The sequence below is a fragment of the Lepidochelys kempii genome, chromosome 2 (genome assembly GCF_965140285.1).
Source record: "Lepidochelys kempii isolate rLepKem1 chromosome 2, rLepKem1.hap1, whole genome shotgun sequence".
Classification (NCBI taxonomy): Eukaryota; Metazoa; Chordata; order Testudines; family Cheloniidae; genus Lepidochelys; species Lepidochelys kempii.
Window position 1 is genome coordinate 116,965,866 of NC_136381.1, and position 25,435 is coordinate 116,991,300.

The 25,435-nt window shown below is 38.6% G+C and overlaps 1 protein-coding gene across 3 annotated transcripts; it reads left to right on the forward strand.

Annotated features, from left to right (window-relative positions):
- The first annotated feature begins 651 nt into the window (after positions 1-651).
- SSR1 (signal sequence receptor subunit 1) lies at positions 652-20,595 on the forward strand. 3 transcript variants are annotated; one of them, XM_073332099.1, is made up of 9 exons: positions 652-863; positions 6,205-6,323; positions 8,885-8,972; positions 9,195-9,457; positions 10,329-10,405; positions 12,395-12,473; positions 13,600-13,693; positions 18,670-18,733; positions 20,464-20,595. In XM_073332099.1, the coding sequence occupies exons 1-9, from the start codon at positions 779-781 to the stop codon at positions 20,468-20,470; spliced, it is 876 nt and encodes a 291-aa protein (XP_073188200.1). In that variant the 5' UTR covers positions 652-778; the 3' UTR covers positions 20,471-20,595. The 3 variants fall into 3 exon arrangements, with proteins under 3 accessions (XP_073188200.1, XP_073188203.1, XP_073188201.1); XM_073332102.2 differs by lacking the exons at positions 18,670-18,733; positions 20,464-20,595 and adding an exon at positions 14,444-14,606; XM_073332100.2 differs by lacking the exon at positions 20,464-20,595 and having other exon boundaries at positions 653-863; positions 18,670-19,861.
- Positions 20,596-25,435: the final 4,840 nt, after the last annotated feature.

Genomic DNA, 25,435 nt, shown 5'->3' on the forward strand with positions numbered 1-25,435 from the left:
GGGCCCCACACTACAAGAAGGATGTGGATAAATTGGAGAGAGTCCAGCGAAGGGCAACAAAAATTATTAGGGGACTGGAACACATGACTTATGAGGAGAGGCTGAGGGAGCTGGGATTGTTTAGCCTGCAGAAGAGAAGAATGAGGGGGGATTTGATAGCTGCTTTCAACTACCTGAAAGGGGGTTCCAAAGAGGATGGCTCTAGACTGTTCTCAATGGTAGCAGATGACAGAACGAGGAGTAATGGTCTCAAGTTGCAGTGGGGGAGGTTTAGGTTGGATATTAGGAAAAACTTTTTCACTAAGAGGGTGGTGAAACACTGGAATGCGTTACCTAGGGAGGTGGTAGAATCTCCATCCTTAGAGGTTTTTAAGGTCAGGCTTGACAAAGCCCTGGCTGGGATGATTTAACTGGGAATTGGTCCTGCTTCGAGCAGGGGGTTGGACTAGATGACCTTCTGGGGTCCCTTCCAACCCTGATATTCTATGATTCTATGACCTTGCCTGCGCGCACTAGAGGACTGGGAAACGAGACCGCTCCCGCAGCACATACGCGTTTGAGTTTTTGGGCATGCGCCCTAAGGGCCAGAAGAAAGCGTACGTGTTGCTAAGTCACGTGATCCCCTCCCGCTTCCTCAACGGAGCCACGTCCTCTGCGGTTCGGGGGCGGGGTTGGAGAGCGTGCGTGGCGTGAGGGCGCCAGGTTCCCGGATGGAGGCGATGGTGATCGCCATTTGGGCAAGAGCAGCAGTGGCGGAGGGCGCTAGGTAGCTGCTACGATGAGATCCCCGACCCAGCTGCTGTTGCTCGTGTTGTTGGGCTTTCCCGCCGCCCTGCTGCTCGGCGGAGGTCGCGGCGGCCTGGGTGAGAACGCGCGCGCTCGTGTTCGGCGAGACGTTGATATTTGAAATTCGAACGGGAAACGTTAACCGCTTCCTGGAGCGGGCGAGCGCGTGAGGGGCTGGGCCTGGGCTTCCCCGGGTGGGTGGAGAGGCTAGGTATCCGGTCATGGAGCGTCGGGGCGAGGGGTGGGCCCGGGATCCCCCTGTCCAGTTTGGAGACGGCCAGGTCCTGCCTTCCTGGTGCCGGGCTCTGTTGCTGGGCATGCTGGACATGCCGGCGGCAAGGGCGGCGCCTTCCCCCGCGCTCAGCGGCGGCCGGCCGGGGGGCGCGGGGAGCTCCCCTTCCAGAAGCGGGCGGGGAGGTTGAGCGGCTCGTTGTCCGCGAGGCTGACGTGTCACTGGTCTCCCCACTCCGGCGACCGGCCCCTGCATGCGAAACGCTCCCGGCTCGGGGGCGTCCTCCCGGACGTGTGCTGCGCTCCCCGGTGCCTCCGGGGCACCCGCGGCCACACGCGACGCGCTGCAGGGCTGGGCAGCCGGACGAGCCGGGGCTCGGGGGTCGGTGGTTTTCCGTTGGCAGGTGTCAGGAGCCCAGACCGCCAGCCTCGGGGCCAGGGACCTGACACGTCGGGGCCACCGTTTGTACTGCTGCAGTGAGCAGTAACTTGCTGGCAGGCCCCTTCGCTTCTGGGGCGCGGGGGGTGGGGGGAAGAGCATCCTGTCAAGGCAGCCAGTAACGAAACTCGACCGTGTGACTAAGCAGAGAGGCTGCTAAATTACAGCAGGGAGTGCATGAAATGGCTGTAAGGATCTTTTTCTGGACTCGCTATACAAATTGATGAGTGCATACTTTAAAACGGCAGGATAATGCGTTGGCCGCCAGGCTTCTTTTTTTCCCTTCCCCAAAGTGTCCTTCAAATAATAAAACACTCATGTCTGTTTACACCGTAATTTTATCTGATTTAGCCTTGAAAATTGCTGATAATATTAAGTTGTAAGAGGGTTGAAGGGCAACGCTGTACTTGCATGCTTTTCTTCCTGGGCACTGCATCATGTATCATGTGTTCCTCTTCCCACAAAAAAGCAACTCTTTTTCTACTATTGCCACATCATCATTCCTTCTGAAATCCATTGAAGGGATCACAGATTAGTGTGTTGTTTAGAAAACACGTTTATGTAGTGAGTTATAAAATAACAGAGCAGGCACTGGTTATAATTAAGGTCATGTCAGGACTTTAATTATAAATCCAGTATTCACAAACTCTTAACTTTCTGAAATCTTCTAGGGGCTGAAATTATTTCAATTAGTTGTGGCTAAGCAGTAAACTTGAAAAGTTTCAGAAAGTCTTTCTACAAATTGCTAAACATAAAATTTGAATTTTACAGATCCACAAAAGGATTTAGTAATTGTGAGGCTGAACTTTGTGACACCTAATTTTTAGGCACTTAGAAAATCACAGGAATTACACTTCAATCTGAGAAGCCTGAATTTGATGCCTAGGCTCCTGTATAATGGATGAGGAGAAATAGACACCATAGACTGCAATCTGCTAAGCCAGTAGGCTCGGTGGGAAGCTGCCTAAACTAGCCAATGAGAGATGCCGACCACAGGGGTATAATAAGCAATCTGATTGACAGGTTTCAGAGTAGCAGCCGAGTTAGTCTGTATTCGCAAAAAGAAAAGGAGTACTTGTGGCACCTTAGAGACTAACCAATTTATTTGAGCATAAGCTTTTGTGAGCTGTAGCTCATGAAAACTTATGCTCAAATCAATCTGATTGAGACTGCTGTAGTGCCACACTAAATTCAGATTTTTCTCCGGTCCAGAAGAGGAGAATTGCTCCTGGTTTATTTGGGAGTAAGTGCCCTCTGTACTGTGCAAAGCTGCTCTTTTGCTTACAAGTTCCCTAAACTTGATAACTTTGGATTTTTCCTCTATTTTTGAGGGTAGAATGAGGAAGAGAAAGCAGGGGAATTAATTTTGTTTCTGTAACAGTGAAAGGTCACTATGAATTTGAAATCTGTTAATCTAAAATGAGTTGAATAGCTCCAGGTACTGTATCTACCCTTGACCTCCCTGACAATTTTTTTGGATTTACATTCCCATTCTACTATATTTTAAAACAATATCTTTCCTATTTATTTGTAGGTAGGTTGATGCCTCCAGGCGTCACTCAGGTTTTGGGCCCACAGGGGACATAGTAAAGCTGCACATGAATTGCTGTCAAATGCATGAAGTAAATAGGGATATCCTTTCTCTTCAGTTAAAGTAATTTTAGGTGTAACAATAACAGGTAAATTAATTCAGACAAATGGGGTTAAGTTGGCTGTCTTTAAGATCACAGGGCTTAGAACAGTGGATCTTCATGCACATAGGTTGAGTTATTCATATGCATGTTTGTAGAATTGGACCTCTGAATGCTTGTCAGGAAATTAAAGTACACTTTATTGTAAAAGGTGTGGCTATGTTGTGCATAGGTATGCATGTTCTTAAACATGAGAACTCTTAATGTTTGAAACCATGCCACTCAATAGGAAATGTAATATGGTCAAGTTGTAATATGTAATATTACATATGTAATATGGTCAAGTAATGTGGTCTTATTTTTCTTGTTCTTGAGCATTTAAATGGTTGGTTGTGCACACATGCAGTTCTGTTTCTGGTGGGGAGCTTTGCATGAGCCATATGATTGGGGATTAAATGTGTAGTCTTCAAACTTCGTCAGTATGGGCCTACATATTTTAAATGTGTGTCAGGACTCACTTTTACAAATGAAGATTTGAGCTAATTTTATAGGTGCTCATATATCATGAATGTGATAAAACATCGATGAAGTGAGCTGTAGCTCACGAAAGCTTATGCTCAAATTTTTTAGTCTCTAAGGTGCCACAAGTATTCCTTTTCTTTTTGCGGATACAGACTAACACAGCTGCTACTCTGAAATGAAATGCCTAATGACTTTGAATTAAAGGAAAATTGATCCAGACCAATTATTGATGTGAGTGTTGATATTTGTGGTGGGGAAGAATTTCAGAGCAGGTGTGGAAAAATAGCACAAGATGCCTTTAGTTATAAATCCACTATAGCATTCTGATCATTTTGACCTGCTAAAGTGAACTTTCTTAGGTCCTTAAATTGTATCCTTTGCTATAATTTGATATATACTATATGATATATTAGCAAGGCCCTTGCCTTAGTATTTATTGCGTGTGCCCCCCCCCCCCAAGATTTTGAAGAAGCTAGTATCTGGATTTTACTCCTCTTCTCCCCCCCCCCCATTTTTTTGATTATTTGTGGGTGGGGAAGGGGGTCCCAGGACTCTCACTGAGGAAGCAGATGGGGTCAGGGGGGCAGCTCTAGGCTCCCTGCTCATCTCATTTCCCCCAACGTGCAGGCGCAGCAGCCTCCAACTGACAATTACCCTCCTCTGCCCAGGCATGCTGAAGAGGCTGGCAGGGATCCTGTGAGGAAATGGATAGGGCTGTGATGAAGGGCCAGGTCAGGAGGGTTCTCTGCCCAGTAGGCGAAGTGGACGGGACTCTGTATCCTGGAGAATGAGATGGGCAGGAGCCAGGTCCCAGTAGCCGAGAGCGCCTGCACAGAACTCCCCTTACCCCCCGCTGGAGAGTGTTAGTACTCATGGGGTGCAGCCTTCCACTCCCCTCCTGACCTCAGCCCTTCAGTGCATTCCCATTCTCTTCCTCTGTACGGGGGCGGGGGGAAGCAGGAGTGGCAGGGAGCCAGGCTCCAGCACCAAAGACCACTCAACCAGTATGTCATGAGTACCCTGGCTCCCATGAGCACTGAACACCCTTTCTCCCATCTCTTGCCTGCTGCTTTTTGTTTTCATATTTTATCAATTTTCACCATTTTAATTTTTGAATAAACAATAAATAAAGTTCCAGGGAAATTTAAGAAAAAATTAAAACTGAAAATGAGAAGGGCTTAGATGTTTGATTCCATTTAGTTCTAATTTCAGACATTTTCCCATCTTGAGCCAAAATACTGCAATATAACACATAGCAAGGGATAGGAAATGAGCACTGGAGCATCCAGTTAGTTTAGCTCAGTGGTTCTCAAACTTTTTTTTTTGTGGACCACTTGAAAATTGCATAGGGTCTTGGCGGACCACTTAATGATGTTTCCAAATGTTGTTTGTATCATTAGCTAACTATTTGCTTTGGATAAAAGTACTGTATTTAAAAAAAAAAACCTTTATTTTTTTTGTTCTACAAATAAAAGCACACAACTCATTTTAATATCAGTAGTCTTACCTTTCTAATGCGATGGATATGCCCTCTCTCCCCTGTCGCAGCAGCCCTTGACCTGGGGCTGGGAAGGAGGGCCATCTCTCTGGAGCTGGGGAAAGTTGCCTCTTTTTCTGGCCGCCGCAGCCTTGCACATCCCAAATTCCCCCCCCACTCCCCCCCAACTCCCTCTTCTCACCCCACTGTCCCCTCCCACCTGCACCCTATTCCCCCCCAAGGCCACCACCTCACTTTACATGTGTGTCTTCTCCAGGGTCCAGACACCTAATTAGTGGAGCCATGCCTGTGCAGCTCTACTAATTAGGTGGGTGGCCCTTTATTTTGTTGTGTGTGGCCACCCAGACATGCACCTTAGAGGGAACTATCCACGGACCATGTGAATGGAGCTTGCGGACCACAGTTTGAGAACCTCTGGTTCAGCTGAATGTACATGTAAAATGGTGCATTTATTTCTGCCTTTTAAAGATCTCTCAGGTCCAGATTCTGACCTGAATTGTTGAACTACATGAATGAAAGCAATCCAAACAGTCGGATTCCTCAATGTACATAAAATAGCATGGTTTTATTATTTCTAACTATTACTAAATAAATTAGCATCTGATTTTTCAACTTCCTGTTGTATAAATGTAGGTTTAAGATTTAGTGGATTACTTAGGAATAAAGAACGCTTTCATATCAGCTACACCAAATGTTATAAACTTACAATAATGAGACATTCATGGTAAAATCAGGAGTCTAAGAAGCAGCTTGGTTACTTCCTAGTACCATATGGCAAACACCTTGACAAACCTTATTTTCTCTTTTTTTCTCTGCAGTTGTGTGCACCAAAGCTTTAATTTGTTTTGAAATTGCTGGTACATAAATTACTAAATTTTAAAACCGTATTCAATAGAAACTGAAGTTTCCAAACTGATAGCAGTTTCTGCTTATACAGACCAAAACTTCTGCATAATATTTTGCAACTAAAGCCTCAAGCTATATCTCCTACCAGTAAATGTAAGTCTTGGAAAACTGAAGTATGATCCCAACGTCCCGTTAGTCAACCACACTTACAGAAAATGACTTATGGTATTTCCATCTTTTTTTGTTACTAGGTTCAAGTTCACTAGTTGCAGCCCAAGATGCTACAGAGGATGAAGAAGCAGTCGAAGATACGGTAGTTGAAGATGAAGACGATGAAGCTGAAGTTGAAGAAGATGAACCCACAGACTTGGTAGATGTGCATAGATTTTTGTTTCAAAGCATTAGATTAAACGGCTTCTTTAAGTTAGAGGTTAGATGGATTAGGTGTATCACTTTTAGTAGTCCATATTTAATTTCTTTAAAGTGGCTAAAGAAAAATATAATTAAGGACCTTAGAAATATTTTCAATTTGGGCAACTAGGAAGGATATAAGAGGAACAACTAAATAGTAATTGGAACACTGTGCTTAACAGCATCTTAAAAAGAGAACACCAAGTGAAATTGCACAATTCATGCTTTTTCCCACTTCAGCATTCACTTTAAAAAGATAATGGTATTTCTTCAGTGTAAATTTGGTTTGTCATATTGTCTCTTTGAAGTCTCACTTAAGCCCTGCAATAATGTTTGAAGTCTAGTTTTCAGGCATATTTTTGCTTCTATTAATTACATCTACAGTCTGAAATAAAATCACCAAGGTACATTTGTCGTGCCACCAGAAATATCACTTTCCTTTTTGAAGCAAGTATTTCAAAATCTTGATGTGATATGATTTATGTAGTGTTACTAGTCACCTCTGGCATATTTAACATTCAGCTGTTAAATACCTGGTGGAGGCTAATCTCTTGACATCAACTCATGCACATTAATGCTAAGAAATTAAAATGAAAACTTGGGGTGTGGGAATGGGAAAATAAAGGAAAAAGGAGAGAATATGAAAAAAGAGAAGGATGTGTGAGAATTTTTATATAAAATAAAGGAAAAGAATTACTAGATTACTGCTTGATAAATACATTTGATGCATTTTACTGGTTTTCATCAAATTTATTTGATGCCCTTCCATACTACATGACCAGCTTAAGAGCAGTTGGATACTATTCAGCAGGAATTAAATATTGGTGGAATTAATGGAATACATTCAGTGTACATTGTCTATTTAGCCATCTCTAGTAGTAAGTTGAAAATTGTTAAATACGGTTTTCAAACAGTATAGGACTGGTCTTGAAATAACACAAGATGTGGCTTTGCATTGAAGCATGAGATGTCTTTCTCTTAATTTTTGGGTTAGTAAGGGAATAGAGGTAAATTTTTGAACTCCTAGGGATGAATAAAGTAGTGAAAACTCTAAAAATTTCCTGTGTGCTTGATTTTCTTCAAAAAAATATTTGGTCCAAGAATAAACGTTAGACTGTAAGCTTAATTGAAGCCTAACCTTGACCAACGAATTGACAGAACTCTGTTAAAAGTAACCTTCATGTACTAACTTTTATGTGATTAACAGTATTTCACAAAATATCTACAGAGTTTTACAAGTAGAAAACAATATTATAATGTGAGATGCACCTCATTTCAAGGATTGTAGCATTGGTAATACCCTTACCAGGCTAGAAACACCTTTATTATAAATAGCTGCTGCCCTTAAGAATTCCTAGATGAATAGCAAATCACGACCAAAATTTTTACAAGACATAGGATGCCTTGTTTCAAAAGTCTGTCCTCTTATTTAGAGATGGACGGACAGTCATACTATTATAATATAGGGATGAGAAAATGAAGCCTGACCAGAATGTGGACTCAAAGAACAATTAAAGGGACTCCAGAACCTGAGTTCAAACACAATACAACTTTTGTACCATTAACATCTTAAAATGAAGCTGAAATAGTCTTTAAACAAAGATTTTATCTTCAGCAAAAATTACTTTCTATTGTCTAAGCTATATTCTGTAAGATCTTTGTTTTTAATAAGCAACTGACACCATCTTGGAGTGGGTATGGAAACTTGCTTGAATTTTTGAAGTTATTTTTAGACTGTTCATTTAAACAGTGACACTCTCCTGTAGCTTTGTGATCAGAAGCCTTATCCTTTAGGTAGAATTGAAAGGTGTTTGTCAAGACATCAGTTGAGATTATCTTCCCTGTAACGGTTGACTACTAAAGTGTCAAATTACTGAACTGCTTTATGTTTAGTCATGTCATCAAATAATGCAGAGACTATACAAACTTATACACCTATCTTGGTTAGTAAACAGGGAACTATATTTTGGCTATTTAAGTAGTTACTTGAAAATCTTCTTAATACGTTTACATTTAACACAATTTTATATTGCATAAACAATTATTTACAAGGAGGATGCCTTGTTCTTGGTTTTCACTTCATTATAAAGTAACTAGATGAGAAGGACAAAACAGCCCTTGGCTTAGACCATGCTCTTTTTTAAAAAATAGAGAACAACCACATAACTAGGGGAAACTAGATTCCACGATTTTAGATTACCAACTCTAAGCACCTCTTGTACTCTAGAGCCTATGAATATGGTAATCCTGCTGTATTTAACTCTCAGCAGCCGTTTACAGGGCTGGAGAACTAGCAGCTCAGGGTCAAAGAGAAGCAAACAGCAGAGAGTTGGCAGTCTGTCACATCAGAATAGTTCTGCATCAGCAGCAGCTGTAAATGTTATGAGGCATCCTGTAACAAAATTAGTGGGACAAAACAAAATACTTCCATTACACTTAATGTATAGGATTCTCATAAAATGTGCACATTCTTTGCTTCACTGTTTATTATAGGTTTTTCAAAAAATTCTCTTGTCTTAGATAGAAGAAAAAGAGGAAGAAGATTTATCGGGAGAACCTAAAGCCTCACCTAGCGCTGATACAACTATCTTGTTTGTGAAAGGAGAAGGTAAGGTGTGCACAAGTCCTGTAGCAATCTATCAAATGTTTGGCTGTTGCTGACTGGTCGCTAGTTTTAAATGTCATTACACATGCATAAAACAATGCTGAAGCCCTAATAAAGCACTATACAGTTTTTTGGGGGGGGCTGAGTTTAAACTGGCATTTTTGTGCACTTTAACGCTGGCATGGCGTATACAAACTTTTCTAACCTTAAGATATTATGTTCTAGACTTTCCAGCAAACAACATTGTAAAGTTCCTGGTAGGCTTCACCAACAAGGGTACAGAGGATTTTATTATTGAGTCTCTTGATGCCTCTTTCCGGTACCCTCAAGACTATCAGTTTTTCATCCAGAATTTCACAGCTCTTCCTCTGAACACAGTGGTTCCACCACAAAGACAGGCCACATTTGAGTACTCATTCATCCCTGCGGAGCCTATGGGTGGTCGTCCCTTTGGACTGGTTATAAATCTGAACTACAAAGACTTAAATGTAAGACGGTTTTGAAATTACTTTTACTCCTTCAAATTAAAGTGGAATTGGGGGCAGGAAGGAAAAGGCTAATCCAGTTGATAGTGTTTTAAAAAACACCTAGTATCTGTGTAGATACCATTAAATGCTTAGACCAACTTATTTTTTCTGTTATGGATATGTATTTGATTGTAGATCTGTACATGTTTTGTGTGCTATAAAATTACACTTGAACTTACAGTAGCTAGGGATATTATAGCACTTAAGGATAGTGAATGGTGCTCTGTCTTTACAGAAAAACTTGACTTTCTCCTGAGAGATCTTGTAAACTCACTGGGTGAGATTTGTGTAGTCCCATGAATTTGAGTTAATGTGACCAATGCTGGCAAGTGTTGTCATTAGCTTTTTAGAAGATTTATCAAAGGCACTAATGGGAGTTAGGTGCTTGGCTCCCGTTTACTTTCAGAGGAGTTAAACATATAACAGCTTCTTGCACCTTTGAAAGTTCCCTCCAGTGAACAATGTAATAAGATCCTCAGTGCTCAATAGAACATCTCTATCACACTACAGAATGACATGAAATTGGTAATAGCATTTGTGCTAAAGCCATGGACACTATCACATGTTCTTATGTAAGATTTTTTTTGTATTCTACATACTTACCAAAGGTATTGCTCTTCAAGTCTTCGGCTAGCTCATTTCAGAACCCCTTGCAGTGTTTTCTTCCATAGCTATATGACTTACCTTTTTGTTGTGAGCTAATCGGTTCCTCTGCTCTCCACATAGTAGTTTGTCCTCAGCAGAGGTTTTTAGAATCTCATCACATTTCCTTGGAAGGCATTACAATTACGAGAAGTTAAACGGTTTTAAAAATTAATCATAATTATTGCAGGGCAATGTGTTCCAAGATGCTGTCTTCAATCAAACTGTTACAATTATTGAAAAAGAAGATGGATTGGATGGAGAAACGTAAGAGAAATTTGAACTTGCTTTTGTTGGTAGTACATCAGCAGTAATGTACTTCTATATGTGGCCAGTTAAAAATGCTTTTGTCCTCATTTCATGGGATGCTGGAAATCCTGTATGGCCTGGTGATGGTAGAGCATTCGGAAGAGGGGAGAGGAAATAGAGGCTGTGCATTCTTGTTTAATGTGAAATAAAACTGATTGGATGTGCAGTTTCTCAGAGTTCAGAAAAATTCTGTACATAATTTGTATAATATTACTATTTCAGATAGGATAGCTTTCATAACTTTTCTGTTTGATATCCAAGTCCTGAGTGTAAGTGTGGCCTATTGGTATTTGCAGGAATAGCCTCAGTCTGAGGCTGTATTCCTAAATAAAATTATTCGTAGGGAGTAAGGGTGACACAGATGGCTCAGGGTATTGAGATGCGGTCCACATTTTGAAGGCTGAAGTACCTGTGGTATACCATTTCACTGTACTGAGGCACTGTTTTAAATTAGTTCAAGTTGCAATCTGAGGGGTTCTTTTCAGGTGGCAACATGTGAATTGTGAGTCTAATTCCTAGTTAACATATGCCTTCATCACAATTTTGGGGAAATGCAAAGAGGCTAAAAGTCAATTGCTATGAAAACAGAATTACTTGTCCCTGGAAGTAGCTTGCAGTTTCTTCTGGGGAAACTTCTAGCTGCTTTACTTCATCTGTGGATTAGAGGCATTCATTATGAGCATTTAACTAAATTGTTGAAAGAAAGGAAATGAGATGGTGCTCTCACTACTTGTTAAACGTACCTTAAAATATTTTGTGTGGAATTTTCTAAAGCACCTACATCACCCTTTTGAAGAAGATAACAAGCATTTACAGATGACTGTACCAGAATTTGCCTGCTTCGCAAATAAATTTCCAAAAGCTTATTGAAAATGTCTCTTTTGATGATTCTGATTGTTAAGCTCTTTCTGCAGTGACTTTTATGAAAACAACAAGGATTCTGGTGGCACCTTAAAGACTAACAGATTTATTTGGGTATAAGCTTTCATGGGTAAAAAACCCACTTCTTCAGGTGCAAATAAACTTGTTAGTGTTTAAGGTGCCACTGGACTCCTTGTTGTTTTTGTGGATACAGGCTAACACGGCTACCCCTCTGATACTTGGCACAATTATTTTTATGGTTCATAGATTTAGAACTTCTTGTCAGCTTCAGCTTGTAAAATTGGTTAGTTTAAGACCTTGGAGGATGATCTACTATTCATAATAAGGGAACCTAACCTCTTAAATACTGAATGAGATGTAAACTATAATTGGAATCTATGGAAAAAGAATTCAGCTATCCACTTAGTCTAGGAAATGTACAGGCTGTAGAACACTCCCTCCATAAGTTCTAATTTAGATATCCACTTTTTAGGATGCTCCATCACCAGTAAAGATTTCAGGGTATCCTTGCAACATGTGCGTTGAGGTGGTGTGTACTACAGAGGTGATTATGTAATGTGGTCTCATAGCTTTTGTAACTGATTAGTAAATTAGCAGTCACATTTATTCATTCTCTTACACACACCCCATTTTAGAATTTGGTATGTCATGTTAACTTTAGCAAATGTGAACGTGGAGAAATGTCAGCTAAATATATATTTGTTGAAGACTGCCAAATGGCACTTTTGTATGAAAATTTGCCCTGTTTTTTCAAGTAAAAGTTAAGATTACTGTAACTTATCAGAGCCAAACAACTCTATTTGGTTTACTCTGTATTTCACAGTACTTTGTATTAAGCTTCTTTCTTTCTCCTGAAAGAGATGGGAGAGAGACCTCATAAAACTTATTTAAAAAAAAAAAAAAAAAAGTGCTTGTCAAACCACACACTGTGCAGAGGCACTCCAGGGGCCCGATAAAATTTCTGCAATTCTCATTTTGTTTTAAACAACGGATTAGACTTCAAACTGAAGATGACCCTACTTTTTTTTCTCTTTTCCCCCTCCTCTCTCCCTCTTACCAAATAAGAATCTTCATGTACGTGTTCCTGGCAGGACTTGGCCTACTTGTCATTGTTGGTCTACATCAATTACTAGAATCTAGGAAAGTAAGTAAGCAATTATGTACATGCACTTATCATATATATGGTATTCTGTTGATGCTGAAGCGTTAGCTTCCAGTCAGAGTAATACACCTTTTGTGGCCTATTATGGCACAAAAGAACTCATGAAAATTTAACTTTGATCAGTGAAATTGAAGAGAAACAGGTTGATACTAGAATTCCTCCTAGCCTTTGAACAGAAATGTCTGAGCTGTTTTGTAACTTTAAAAAGTTATGCTGATGAGTTGCTTGTCTACCACTGTGCCTTTGCTTACCTTCTTCCACCATAGCAATGGTCAGCCTTGTGGAGTAAAAGGCTCTGGTGTTATCCAAATGGCAGGAGTGTGCAGCTACAAAACTACATTTTCACATACTGTTTACAACCTCATTGAAGTCCTTCCTCATTTCCTCCTGTTATGTCAACTTTTAATGCCCTGTCTTAACTTTATATTGTAACCTTTGGGGCTGGGATCATGTATTCCTACATGTTTGTATTTCCTTAGCATGATAGGCCTGAGTATTGAACACTATCATAATATTACAACTAGTGGTTTGTCGTCATACTGATTTGGCCAAGTAGTACATCTAGTGAAAGTGTAATTCAACGATCCAGGTACCACAAGGGTGTTGATTTCAAAGAGTAATAATAGAATGCTATTAGGGAAAAATCCTAAATTTTTTTTCAAAATGATAGATCACAAGTACACTGGAGATAAGAGTAGTGTTTTGTAGATTTCTGCTTTTTTGTTGGTAATTATTTAATACTGTACTGGATCATTGATATGTATGGAGCTGTATGGGAATCTAGATACAATTCCTGCCACATGGAATGAGAATAATAAGAATTTAAAAAGCTTAAGATCTAACACCTTATTAGAGTTCTGACAAATTACTTAAGGTGTCCAGTTTGCTAAAGTTAGGCTACAAGGAGAGCTTGACACTGTAACTGTTCACAAGCTTAAAGTTGTATTTTGTGTGTGCTTAATGACAGTTGGCTTTTACTAAATACAAGAATTTCTTATTTAGGTTTAATACCCTGACATTTGTACTACATAAAGCTTCCTTATGGAAGGCAAATCTGTTCACATCTCTTGGTGTGAGATAAACATATTCTTGCCTCAAACTCTTCCAGAGAAAGAGACCAGCACAGAAAGTAGAGATGGGCACATCAAATCAAAATGACGTTGACATGAGCTGGATTCCTCAAGAAACTTTAAATCAGATCAGTAAGTAGTAAGCCTTTCACAGCTGGGGCATGATTCACTTGTTTTATCAAACTGTTAAATATTTTTTACCAGATTCTTAAGCCATCTGCTTCATGAAACAGGTTCAGTCTAGAAGTATCTTAAGCATATGCACCTTTTTGAAATAACTTTTGCGTATTACACCGTAATTAGCTATTTTAAATAGTAAGCTGTTTTTAAAGGTAGACTCTAAACAGACTTTTGTAGAGCTAACAGTAGCAGCCACCACAAACTTTTCTTCCTGTCTGCTAGTCATTTTCATTAGATTCCATCTCACTGGTTCGCTAGAAGCGAAGTCCAAAATAGGTGTTACATGGCAGAAGTGATCTATATAAAAAAAAATTTTTTCTTACCCATTCTTTCATAGACTGGCCTTCAGCACTGCTGACCCTCCAACCAAAGTTTGATCACAGAAATCTGAAGTGGTCCTACTGAGAAGTCCTAGTGGAATAAGACATTCACCCCTCCCCCCCCCATGAGTTTTCAGTCTATAGAATGAACCCATTTAAGACTATCAAATGATCATCAAAGTGTATGATCTTGTACTTATCAAACACAAAACATTAAGACTAAGGTTGTGTAGTTGTATTGGAGTCCTAAATATCACTAACTTCAGTTAAGAATGCTAAACCCAAATTCAGTATCTGATTTTTCTTAGGCTGTTAGAATGCTTGTGGATATTTCTAACTTCTCTTTTGCTGTTTTTTCTGTTTCGCTTTCCTGTGGCTTCAGTGCAGAGTAGAAGAGGTGAGGCATTTAAACTTTGACAGTGCTTTATAGTAACTGGGGGGCTTTTACTATGCATCTACACTAACTGGACTTTGATAAAAATTCTAATTCATCACTGCATGTGGGAGTCATTGTAATAGCATGAGAGCACTGGTAAGATTTAGGGGCGTCAAGCGATTAAAAAAATTAATCGCGATTAATTGCGCGATTAAAAAAATTAATCGCGATTAATTGCGCGATTAAAAAAATTAATCGCGATTAATTGCGCGATTAAAAAAATTAATCGCGATTAATTGCGCGATTAAAAAAATTAATCGCGATTAATTGCGCGATTAAAAAAATTAATCGCGATTAATTGCGCGATTAAAAAAATTAATCGCGATTAATTGCGCGATTAAAAAAATTAATCGCGATTAATTGCGCGATTAAAAAAATTAATCGCGATTAATTGCGCGATTAAAAAAATTAATCGCGATTAATTGCGCGATTAAAAAAATTAATCGCGATTAATTGCGCGATTAAAAAAATTAATCGCGATTAATTGCGCGATTAAAAAAATTAATCGCGCGAACAATAATAGAATACCATTTAAATATTTTTGGATGTTTTCTACATTTTCAAATATATTGATTTCAATTACAACACAGAATACAATGTGTGCAGTGCTCACTTTATATTTTTTATTACAAATATTTGCACTGTAAAAAACAAAATGGTATTTTTCAATTCACCTCATAAAAGTACTGTAGTGCAATCTCTTTTTCATGAAAGTTGAACTGACAAATGTAGAATTGTTTTATTTTTGAATGCAGTTATTTTTTTGTACACAATGTAAAACTTTAGAGCCTGCAAGTCCACTCAGTCATACTTCTAGTTCAGCCAGTCACTCAGACAAGTTTGTTTATATTTTCAAAAGATAATGCTGCTCGCTTCTTGTTTACAGTGTCACCTGAAAGTAAGAAAAGGCATTAACATGGCAGTGTTGTAGCCGGTGTCGCAAGATATTTAGGTGCCTGATGCGCGAAAGATTCATGCGTCCCTTGGTGCTGCAACCACCATTCTAGGGGACGTGCATCCATGCTGATGACAGGTTCTGTTGGATAACAATCCAAATCAGTGCAGACCAACACATGTTCATTTTCATTATCTGAGTCGGATACCACCAGCAGAAAGTTGATTTTCAGTTTCAGTGGTTCAGGTTCTGTAGTTTCCGCATCGGAATATTGATCTTTTAAGACTTCTGAAAAAATGCTCTACATCTTGTCCCTCTCAGACTTTGGAAGGCACTTCACATTCTTAAAGCTTGAGTTGAGTGCTGTAACTATCTTTAGAAATCTCACATTGGTACCACCTTTGCGTTTTGTCAAATCTGCAGTGAAAGTGTTCTTAAAATGAACTACATGTGCTAGGTCATCATCCTGAGACTGCTATAACATGAAATATAGGGCAGAATGCGGGTAATACAGAGCAGGGGACGTACAATTGTCCCCCCAAGTAGTTCAGTCAGAATTTAATTAACACATTTTTTTTTAACAAGCATCATCAGCATGGAAACGTGTCTTCTGGAATGGTGGCCAAAGCATGAAGGGGCATATTAATGTTTAGCATATCTGGCACATAAATACCGTGCAGTGCTGTCTACAAAAGAGCAATGTGAACACCTGTTCTCACTTTCAGGTGATATTGTAAATAGGAAGTTGGCTGTATTGTCTCCCGTAAATGTAAACAAACTTGATTGTGTTACCGATTGGCTGAACAAGTAGGATGGAGTGGACTTGTAGACTCTGAAGTTTTACATTGTTTTGTTTTTGAGTGTAGTTATGTAACAAAATTCACATTTGTAAATTGCACTTTCACAATAAAGAGATTGCATGACAGTATGTGTATGAGGTGAATTGAAAAATACTATTATTTTTACAGTGAAATATTTGTAATAAAAATAATGTGAAGTGAGCACTGTACATGTTGTATTCTATGTTGTAATTCAATATATTTGAAAATGTAGAAAAAATCCAAAAATATTTAATAAATTTCAGTTGGTATTCTATTAACAGTGTGATTAAAACGACGATTAATCACGATTAATTTTTTGAGATAATCGCGTGAGTTAAGTGTGATTAATCAACAGCCCTAGTAAGATTACAGACCTTGGATGTTGCAGGTAAACAACGTTTTGCAACATCTAATAGATACAAGAATTCTAAAACTAAAGGAGGATCTATGACTCTGTTTTGGTAATCTAGTTTAAAAGTGCACGGTGTTTTATTCCCCTCATATTACTGCATAGATGAAGGCTGCAATTGTGAGAAGTTTTGTGTGGGGTTTTTTGTGGGTTTTTTTGAGTGAAAAGAGCAAAAATTATGTATATGTAACAAGGAAAAAAGTCAGATCTCATTTTAAATACAGTTAGTTCACTTTTAGTACAAATAACTGCATATGCCATAATATTTCTTGCATGTAGAATTTTGCACACTGTTAGTCAAATCTGTGAAACTTTACAAATCTATCTTATGGTGTGGGACTACTCATGATGAGGACTGGGAGAAAACTTGGATAGGGAGAAAGGTAGGTGAGTACTGGAGCAGCATCCAAGAGTACCACAGTCTGCACCTACTGTATGAAATTAGTTGTGCAAGCTGATGGAAGTGATAGTGGCTATGGATCTGTGGCCTTAGATAATGTGGCGTGAAGTGTAAGAGTAACCATTAGAAAATTGACGGTTATATGACTCAGGAGGGATGCTGGTCTGCTGGATTAGGCATGGATGCTATTGAGACCTAGTTTATAATCCTTAGGCTGATACTGAGTTGCTGTGATTGTGGGCAGACTACTTAAACTTCCTGTGCCTGTTTCCCTTTCAATAAAAATGGGAATAGTATTTTCTTACCTGGTAAAGGTCTGAGAACTGGTTTTGCATCATAATTGTAAAATGCTACAAAACTATTGGGTCCCTTCCTGTATCCTACCTGTTTCTTTCCATAGGTCTTTTTGGGGGGGAGGCAGTGGTATAGAAGACTGTAGAGGGAATGTATATCAGAAATATGAAAAGGTGCATAAATTAGCAACAGAAGATTTTAGAGTAAAATGGAGAGATTGATAGGGGTCTAAACAGCAAGGCATAAAATACTCTCTGGAGCCAGGGGTTCAAATTTAGGCATGATTTTATATTTTGGTTGTGTTAATTAGTGACTTGATGCTGAAATAACCTTGAACTTCCTGGCTTTCAGATGTTTATGTAAAAGATTTAAGACTTTTTTAAAAGTTGTATATTTACAGCTTTCAAAAGGTAGAATAAAGTTTTTTTTGTCTGGGAATCTCTGTACACTTTCAGTAGTAAGACTGTTGAAGACACTGACCCATATTTGAAGTGTCGTAACCTAACAAGCATTTGTAAAAACGGTTAGATCTATAAAGGCACCAATGATCTAGATATTGCCCCCCTCCATGAATAGCTGCACTTGTCTTGTACAAGGACTGAAAATTCTTCTACTCTGTTTTTGTTGCACAAAAAGCATCCCTAGAGCAAAGGACAGTTGTAGGCCTGCCATAATCAGTTTTGTAAACTACCAGGATTAAACATCAAATGATTATTTTATAGTATTGTAAGGCTTCAATGATTCCTAGAGTCATGGGATTTAAAACCATCATGGCTAATATCTCTTTTGCCCCGCTGAATTCTGATGTGGTTACCTCAAACCATTAAAGGAATACTTGATTCCAGCTGTTAGATGGTAAAGCATTACTCTCTAGCAGTTGATAGGATGATAGAAAATAATATGCAAATTGCTGGAGGCGTTTAATTAACGGAAGGTAAGTGTAGGGGTTTTGGCATGGCTTCTAAAGGAACCAATAGAGCATGTAATCCTTTTAGCTATGTACAGATTAATGTTTTGAATGCAAAGCACCTTTCATTAAATGTATTTTAGCATTTATTTTGTTTTTTTACAAACAAATAATAATCAGTCCTGTGAGGTACATGTCAAAGAACATGAAGACTTGTATGCCCTGAAGTTAAATAATAGGTTTTAAATACTATGCTAATAGCATGTTCAAAAACAATCAAGTAAGTTTCTCTTTCATCTCAAATCTGCCTCCTGCATAGCAGTGTACTGGAAAGCCAAATAGCAATTTCCATTCTATTCAGGAAAAACATAAGAATACATGTGCCCTTTTAATCGGATGTACTATTTGCAGCAGTTTAAGTAATTTTGTCTCCTTTTCTCCTTCAGATAAAGCTTCACCAAGGCGGTTGCCCCGCAAAAGGGTACAGAAGAGATCAGTGGGATCTGATGAGTAAATGTTAATTAATACAACAATTCAGCCTTTACTAATCCTGCCCCTCCTCCCCCGTTTTTTTTCCTGGATTGCAGTAGTGCACAGAATCCATGTCAACATGAGGAAAATACTACTTACTATTTTTGGACTGACCAATTTATCTGACCAGTGATAACATTGCTGAAAACATACTTCTCATCCCTTTTTTAAGATAACAAAATTGCTTTTGGGGCAGGGGAATGAGAGTTAACCATTAAGGTGTGTGTGTGTGTGCGTGCGTGTATAAACAGTTGATCTTAACAGAATCATTGTGCTACCTGAAATGTGCCTTTAGAGTCCTATGTAATGCTGGCTTGTCTGCAAATCTTTCTGAAGTTTCTGGATTTTTTTCAGAAATCCAAATGTGTAGTTGCCTAATCTATTCTGATTGTATTCTGTTTATATATGAGTCTTCATGCATTTTTTATTATGTAGTATCCTAAAGCTATGAACTTCATTCTTTGCTGCACACATAGCTACTTTTATTAGAATTTTTATATGTTCCTACTTCAGTGATGATGCACTGATTATCTGGACATTTTTTTTAAATGTAGCTAGTATTCTAAAGGCACAAGCAGGTGTAACTGCTTTTAGCAGTACAGAATTTTTTTGCTGCTGTTTGATATAATGCGCACACTGTGAGACCTAAGAATCCAAATGTATTTGTATAAATGTTAGGGATTTTTACAGCAGCAAAACTTGCGAAGCATGAAATGGTATGTAATCTATATAAAAGATTCTTTTTACAAAACCACCCAGTTATATCTGTTTAAATTGTTAATTTATTTAACTTGTGCCAACAGTTCTGGTATTTTGGACCATAGAGATATCTGTGGAATGCTTGCTCAAGTAATTAATAGGCCCCAATTAGTGTTCAGTGACTTCCCTACCCTTACAAAAACTAGAAGAATCGCAAGTAGCAAAATGCATTGAGTTTCATAAATTACATTGGATGCAAAAGATAATGGTCTTATGAAGTTATGTTACACAGAGACTAGTTAATGTACAGTAAAGACTTTTTGTAAACAAATTTTAATTTCAAATATACCCTGCAGGTGTACAAAGCTATGAGTTCTTAAATGACAGTAAAAAAGAAATTAACTTTGACCCTTTTTTGTGTAGTTATGTGAAGTTTTGATCTTAGTGAAGTACTTTAGAAAGCTATAAGTATATTACAACAAAATTTAAGTAACTGAGTCACAGTGAAATGACAGCTATTGGAAATACCTAAATCTTACTCAGACTTTAAATTGGATTGTACTTCATGCAAGTTTTGTTTAACTTCTTCAGGTTATTTCCATTATTAAATACATGCCAGTTCAACCTACATTTAAAAGATACAAAGCTATGCACCCTCAAATAGGATTTGTTTTGTAGAAGACTCTAGTTTCATGATTACTATAAACTTAAGTACAGATCTGTCACTAAAAATGTATAGGAGAATAAGTTTTGGTATAGGCAACTGGATTTCAGTCTTGAATTCTCTGACAATAAAAGGAAGGAACATAAGGCCATATTTATTTTAATATAGATACCTAAATACCTAAAGTTAGCTGTCTGAATCATTAGGTGCCTAAATACCTTTTTAAAAAGTCCCTTAGTCATCATTTTGAAGTTTGCTCAGTTTAGGAAAGGCAGTGATTTGGGATTTGTATTTTAGTTTTATAGTTTTCTTAGTGCTTATTTCTTGATCTGCCTTTGTTCTGCAGGGACTGAGCATCTGAGCCAATGACAGATGAACAATACCTGCAAATCATTTCCACACTGGGTGTGAAACAGGGTCTAAGGTCTGAAAGTCCCTGTACTGGCGCTACTGTACTATAAACTTCCCTGTAAATGAAGTGTGAATTATTGACTCTTGTCTTGGTGTGGAAAGTAACTTCCTGTTTTTAACAGTGCTTGACTTACAAACTTGACAACATATAACTAGCCAGTAAAGAATGTTTAATTACCACATTGCAGGATCTAATAGATTATTAAAAATGTTGTACAGGCTGATCATAGTAAATCAAATACACTTAAACCATCCTCCATTTAGCTGAAGTGGCTGGTTGCTTGCATTAGCTGATGTACAAAGTTGTTGTTTTGAAGGTAGCAGTCAAATGATTATCAGATTATATTCATACTTCTCCTGATTCAGCAAAACAATTAAGTAATTGGGGGAGAAACTGACTGAACCCCTTGCATTTTAATCTCAAGATTATGCCTGAGTACTTGAATTCACTGAGAATCTTTTCAGCATGTGGTGATGGGCAACCACAAATTTAACATATCTCCTAGAGTCAATTTGAAATCTGGCAATGAAGTGTTATCTCCATCTACATTCCCAAGGAAAATAAAGGTAACAAGGACAATTCTGGATTGTGAGTCTTCACACGGGAGGCAAACCCTATGCACTGTACAAAAGCAAAGGACCAGAACATATTTATTGTGATGGGGGTTCCATACGGTAGCAATTTGGAGTATCCAACTTCATTCTTTCACCTTAGTATAAATGAGAAAGTGGCCCTCATTCTTAATACTTCTGAAACAGTCGGATACATGGTACAACTTGAGATTTAATAAGTACAGCTCTTCAACTACACAGAACTCAGGTGAGTGTAGGTTTTTTATTAAATAAAAGCAAACTTTTAAAAGTAGTGTTTAGAAATAACTGTCAAATATGATACTTCCATTTAACTCTTGGTCTTCCCCAGCCATGAAGCAATTTAATGTAAAATAGAACTAAAAATAACTACTACTAGAACTTTAAAAAAAAAAACAAAAAACTTGTTATAAATTAGTCAAAGTAATCTATACAAGTTTTTTTTAAGGAGAGCCAATTGTTTAATACTTCCATTACATGAGGTAATCAAGGTCACACTTAATGGGCACCCAGCCAATTGGAATGGGAGGAAGAAGGTAGTGCTATGTGGCACAGAAGGAAATAGAGCCAGTCTTCAAATTTCTACACTTGCATGGGTGTTGTGGTAGAGGCTAGGTATGACGTAAGAGGGAAAACTTCTTGGGGGGGGGGTTACATTATGCCAATTTTGTTTAGTGACTTGAGCTGTAGTGATCACAATTAATTTTTAAGGCACTACTTCCACCACTAGCATGAAATACTTATAGTGCAACTCACCATTGACTTAGATAGGGGGTTGCTTACTAAAATTTACTCCTAACAACTTCTTGGGGAGAATCTTCCTACTTTTAGCTCTCCGTTAAGTACTTTACATGCATTAAATAGCATAGTTCCAATTTCTTGTTCCCCTTTAATATACTATAGTTAAAATTTAGCAATACTGCAGTTCTGTGTGAAATGGCCAAGCCTATAGCAATAATAGATTTTAGCATCTCCTCTCAGCACATGGATCAATCTAGTACACTGAAGTCTCTAAGTAGTGACATACAACTTGGTTGTTTGCCATAATGGGCTACCTTACCATCTGCAATTGGATATTTGAGTTTAGTCAAACATTTTAGGATTACCCATATAAACTTAAAGGGGTGTAGGTAGCCTACTTTGTGCACATATTGGGCATCTCAGGTCACTAACTTTTAGTCTAAAAAGGGAAAGCTATTAATGCAAGTTCTCCTTTGGGAAAGTGATTAAAATCAGTTTTACAACATTAGTGCTCACAATAGCATGCTGACTATTAATTTGAATGTGTGTGTCAAACAGTTCAGACCAATGCTCCTTTTTCCTTCATCCTACTATCAAATGCTCTATCACTGAAATTTCAGTCTGGCAGAAACAAATAAGCACAGAAGTGAATCTGAGTGAACTGCTTTCCAGGCAAATCTGATACAGGAGGAAGTGACTGAAGCCAGACTTACAAATAGAATTTTGTATGCAATACCATGAGGAACCATGGCCAAGTAGCTAAAGCACAGACCAAGACAGTAGATTGAAAAGGTTCTAGTGCTAGGCCTGCTGCAAATTTAGTATGACTGGGAGACATTTAAGATGGCTTTACTTGGTTTTACAGATCTGTGAAAAGGGAATACTACTTCAGTTTTTATGCACTGTTTATAAAGGACTCCTGAAATCCTTGCTGGTGCTCAACACCCATTACTTTCCCTGAAGAGCACTGAATTTATGGCAGCTGGGGGAAAAGGTAACAGTAACTCCCCTGCAGAGATAGGAAATAGCATTTTTCATCTTCAAAAGAACTTAAAATACAAACTTCATAGAAGTAACTCATGAAATACTTGTCAAGATTTTCAGAATTGTGCGCAAGACTTGGCGCTACCCTCATTTTGAAGAGGTGCTGATTGCTGTATAGAAGACTTTTATGCCCTTCCAATTGATCAGTGCTCAGACTGAATAGAGTGCAGCAGCCTTACAGGGTCATAAGAATCTGGATTTGTTTTTCACATACCATACTCTTGTTTAGCTAAATATATGAACAGCAAACCACAAGGAACTTTCAGTATAATAAAGCGTAGGTTCAGAAGCTGACTGCACTCTCTCCATTCTGGTTGCAGTATACTACCCATCTTAATCACCTTTCCCTGTAAGCAATTTAGTTACCACAGTAATGTTATGATTCTGTATGGGAGGGAATATGCTCTTAACAGATATGGTTTATAGACCCAATTTGAGAATCCCTTTGAAAGTGAAGGGACAGACTGTTCTGGACAATTTGAGGTTCAGCTCATTGAAGTTGTACCACAACTGAAATACAAATTGCATTTTTACTTTACCTGCACTTCTTAAACAGTTTAAGGGAAAGCAAAATCACTCTTGAAACTACATCTCCAGGGTTGTTTTTTGTAAAACAAACTTGAAATTTAGTTTTTGTAGTTTGTTTTGTTAAATAAAGTACTGGTATAGCACTAAAAAGCCTGATTGGTACTATGTGATTATTTTTGCTGATAAGTGACCAAGTAATCTAACTGTGCATACGTATTTAAGCAGACTTAAAACACCTTGTACTTTTAAAAGCTACTTCTGTATTGAATTGTAGTACACAAACTAGCAGCCTGAGCTCACCTGTAAAAAATAACGTACTTGATTGTGAGGGAGGGGGAAAGCAGTAGCACCTGTTCTGAGCATAACTTATCATCTTCTATTCTCCTCCTGAAACACTTCCAGGGGTCCGTTAAATTTACAATTTAGGAAAGTTTTCAGTTACCTCCAACTTGAAAGGGTTTACAGGTTCCTGGATGATTGGATTTATGAATTTCTGCACCTAGGAGACTCAAACAAAATGCTTAAGTAGTTAATTCATAGTTGATGATTGCCTGCACTTTAATTCACAAAACCAAACTTTCATGTTAAGCTCAAGTGGCTACGGAACAGTGGAGATACAAGCAACAGGAGAAGTAGAAGCAGTTTCCAAAAACTCTTCCTCTCTCATCTTTGGTTTCTGGTGCTGCTACCTTCTAAAAGCAAACTGGAACTTTGGCATATACCTACAATTTAGTTATGACATTTCTTAGATGGCAAACTAGCCTTAGGTATGGATTCCTGGCACAAGGCTTCACAGAAGCTAGTGCTGGAATACAAGTTTGTACATTAAAAGCTATAGGGTAGGGCCAAACTGCTGCTTCCAAGTCACATGCCGCTCTTTTACAGTTAAAATGCAGCTCATGAAGCTCCCCATGTCCTCTACCCTATTCTCCGCCTACCAGACTCGGGGGAGCACCAGGCTTCTGCCTTGTGGTGGTGTAGGGCAGCAGCTCCAAGCCCTGGCAGGTTCACCCAGCTCTCAAACTTCTGAAGATCATAATCGGCACATGGGATTAGCAGTAAATTATCTGCAATACACTAGTGGTATAGTTTGAAGGCTGAAACTGAAGGAATTAAAAAGGTACTGTTATTAAAGGTGTAAGCTGTAGTTGCCCTAAAAAATAGTTCAGGTGCTCATTTTGTTTTTCTTATCCCATGCTCTTTTTTTTTTTTAATGTCCTGAGATGGGACCTCATGTCAAATTCTTTCATACACATTTCACCCGCAGCTGCAGCCTCTAGTTTAACTGAGGCCAGGCTCCCTTAAGTCTTAGAATGAGCAAAATTGGTAACATAAGGGGGAAGGCACGGCCGGCTTCTTCACTTTGTAACAGTACCCTTATCGCTTAGCTGGTGCTTTGGTCGTGTGGATACCCTACCATGCTACTCTTTGCACAGTACTAATTTCCAAGCATGATATACCTCTTCCCTCTGCTAGTTCCTGATAGTTGGGGAGCCATTGTAGCCAAGACTTCCAACCTGCTTCAACAACCAGATCCTTTCTCTTGGCATAGCCCTCACTAGTGGCAATCCAGAAAAACACTTTGTCCATTGCCCAAAATATTAGGCAGCTTGGGTTTGGCCAGTCCCCTAAGGTTTGACACTACAGAATGCACACATGTAATTTGGTTTCTAGAACTACTTGACTCTTTCAGTTAGTTAATTCTGATGGTCAGTAAATGTTTGTCAGCATAACACTAACACATTATTTAATCCTTTTTACACTTGAATATAAAATGCAAATATGGCATTAGAATTTGGTATTGGATCCCTGGGGCAATAGCCAAGTTTGTGTTTACAGATAGTAAAGACTGATTTAACAGCAGCCACTAAGTGAAGACTCCATTCAGCCTCATAGCTTACAAAAAGGTACTGTGTAAAGTACAGAAGAGTACAGCAGGACTGAGACACTGGCTTGATCAGACAGGGACTATATAACTAACTAGGCAAGAGCTAAGCAAATCT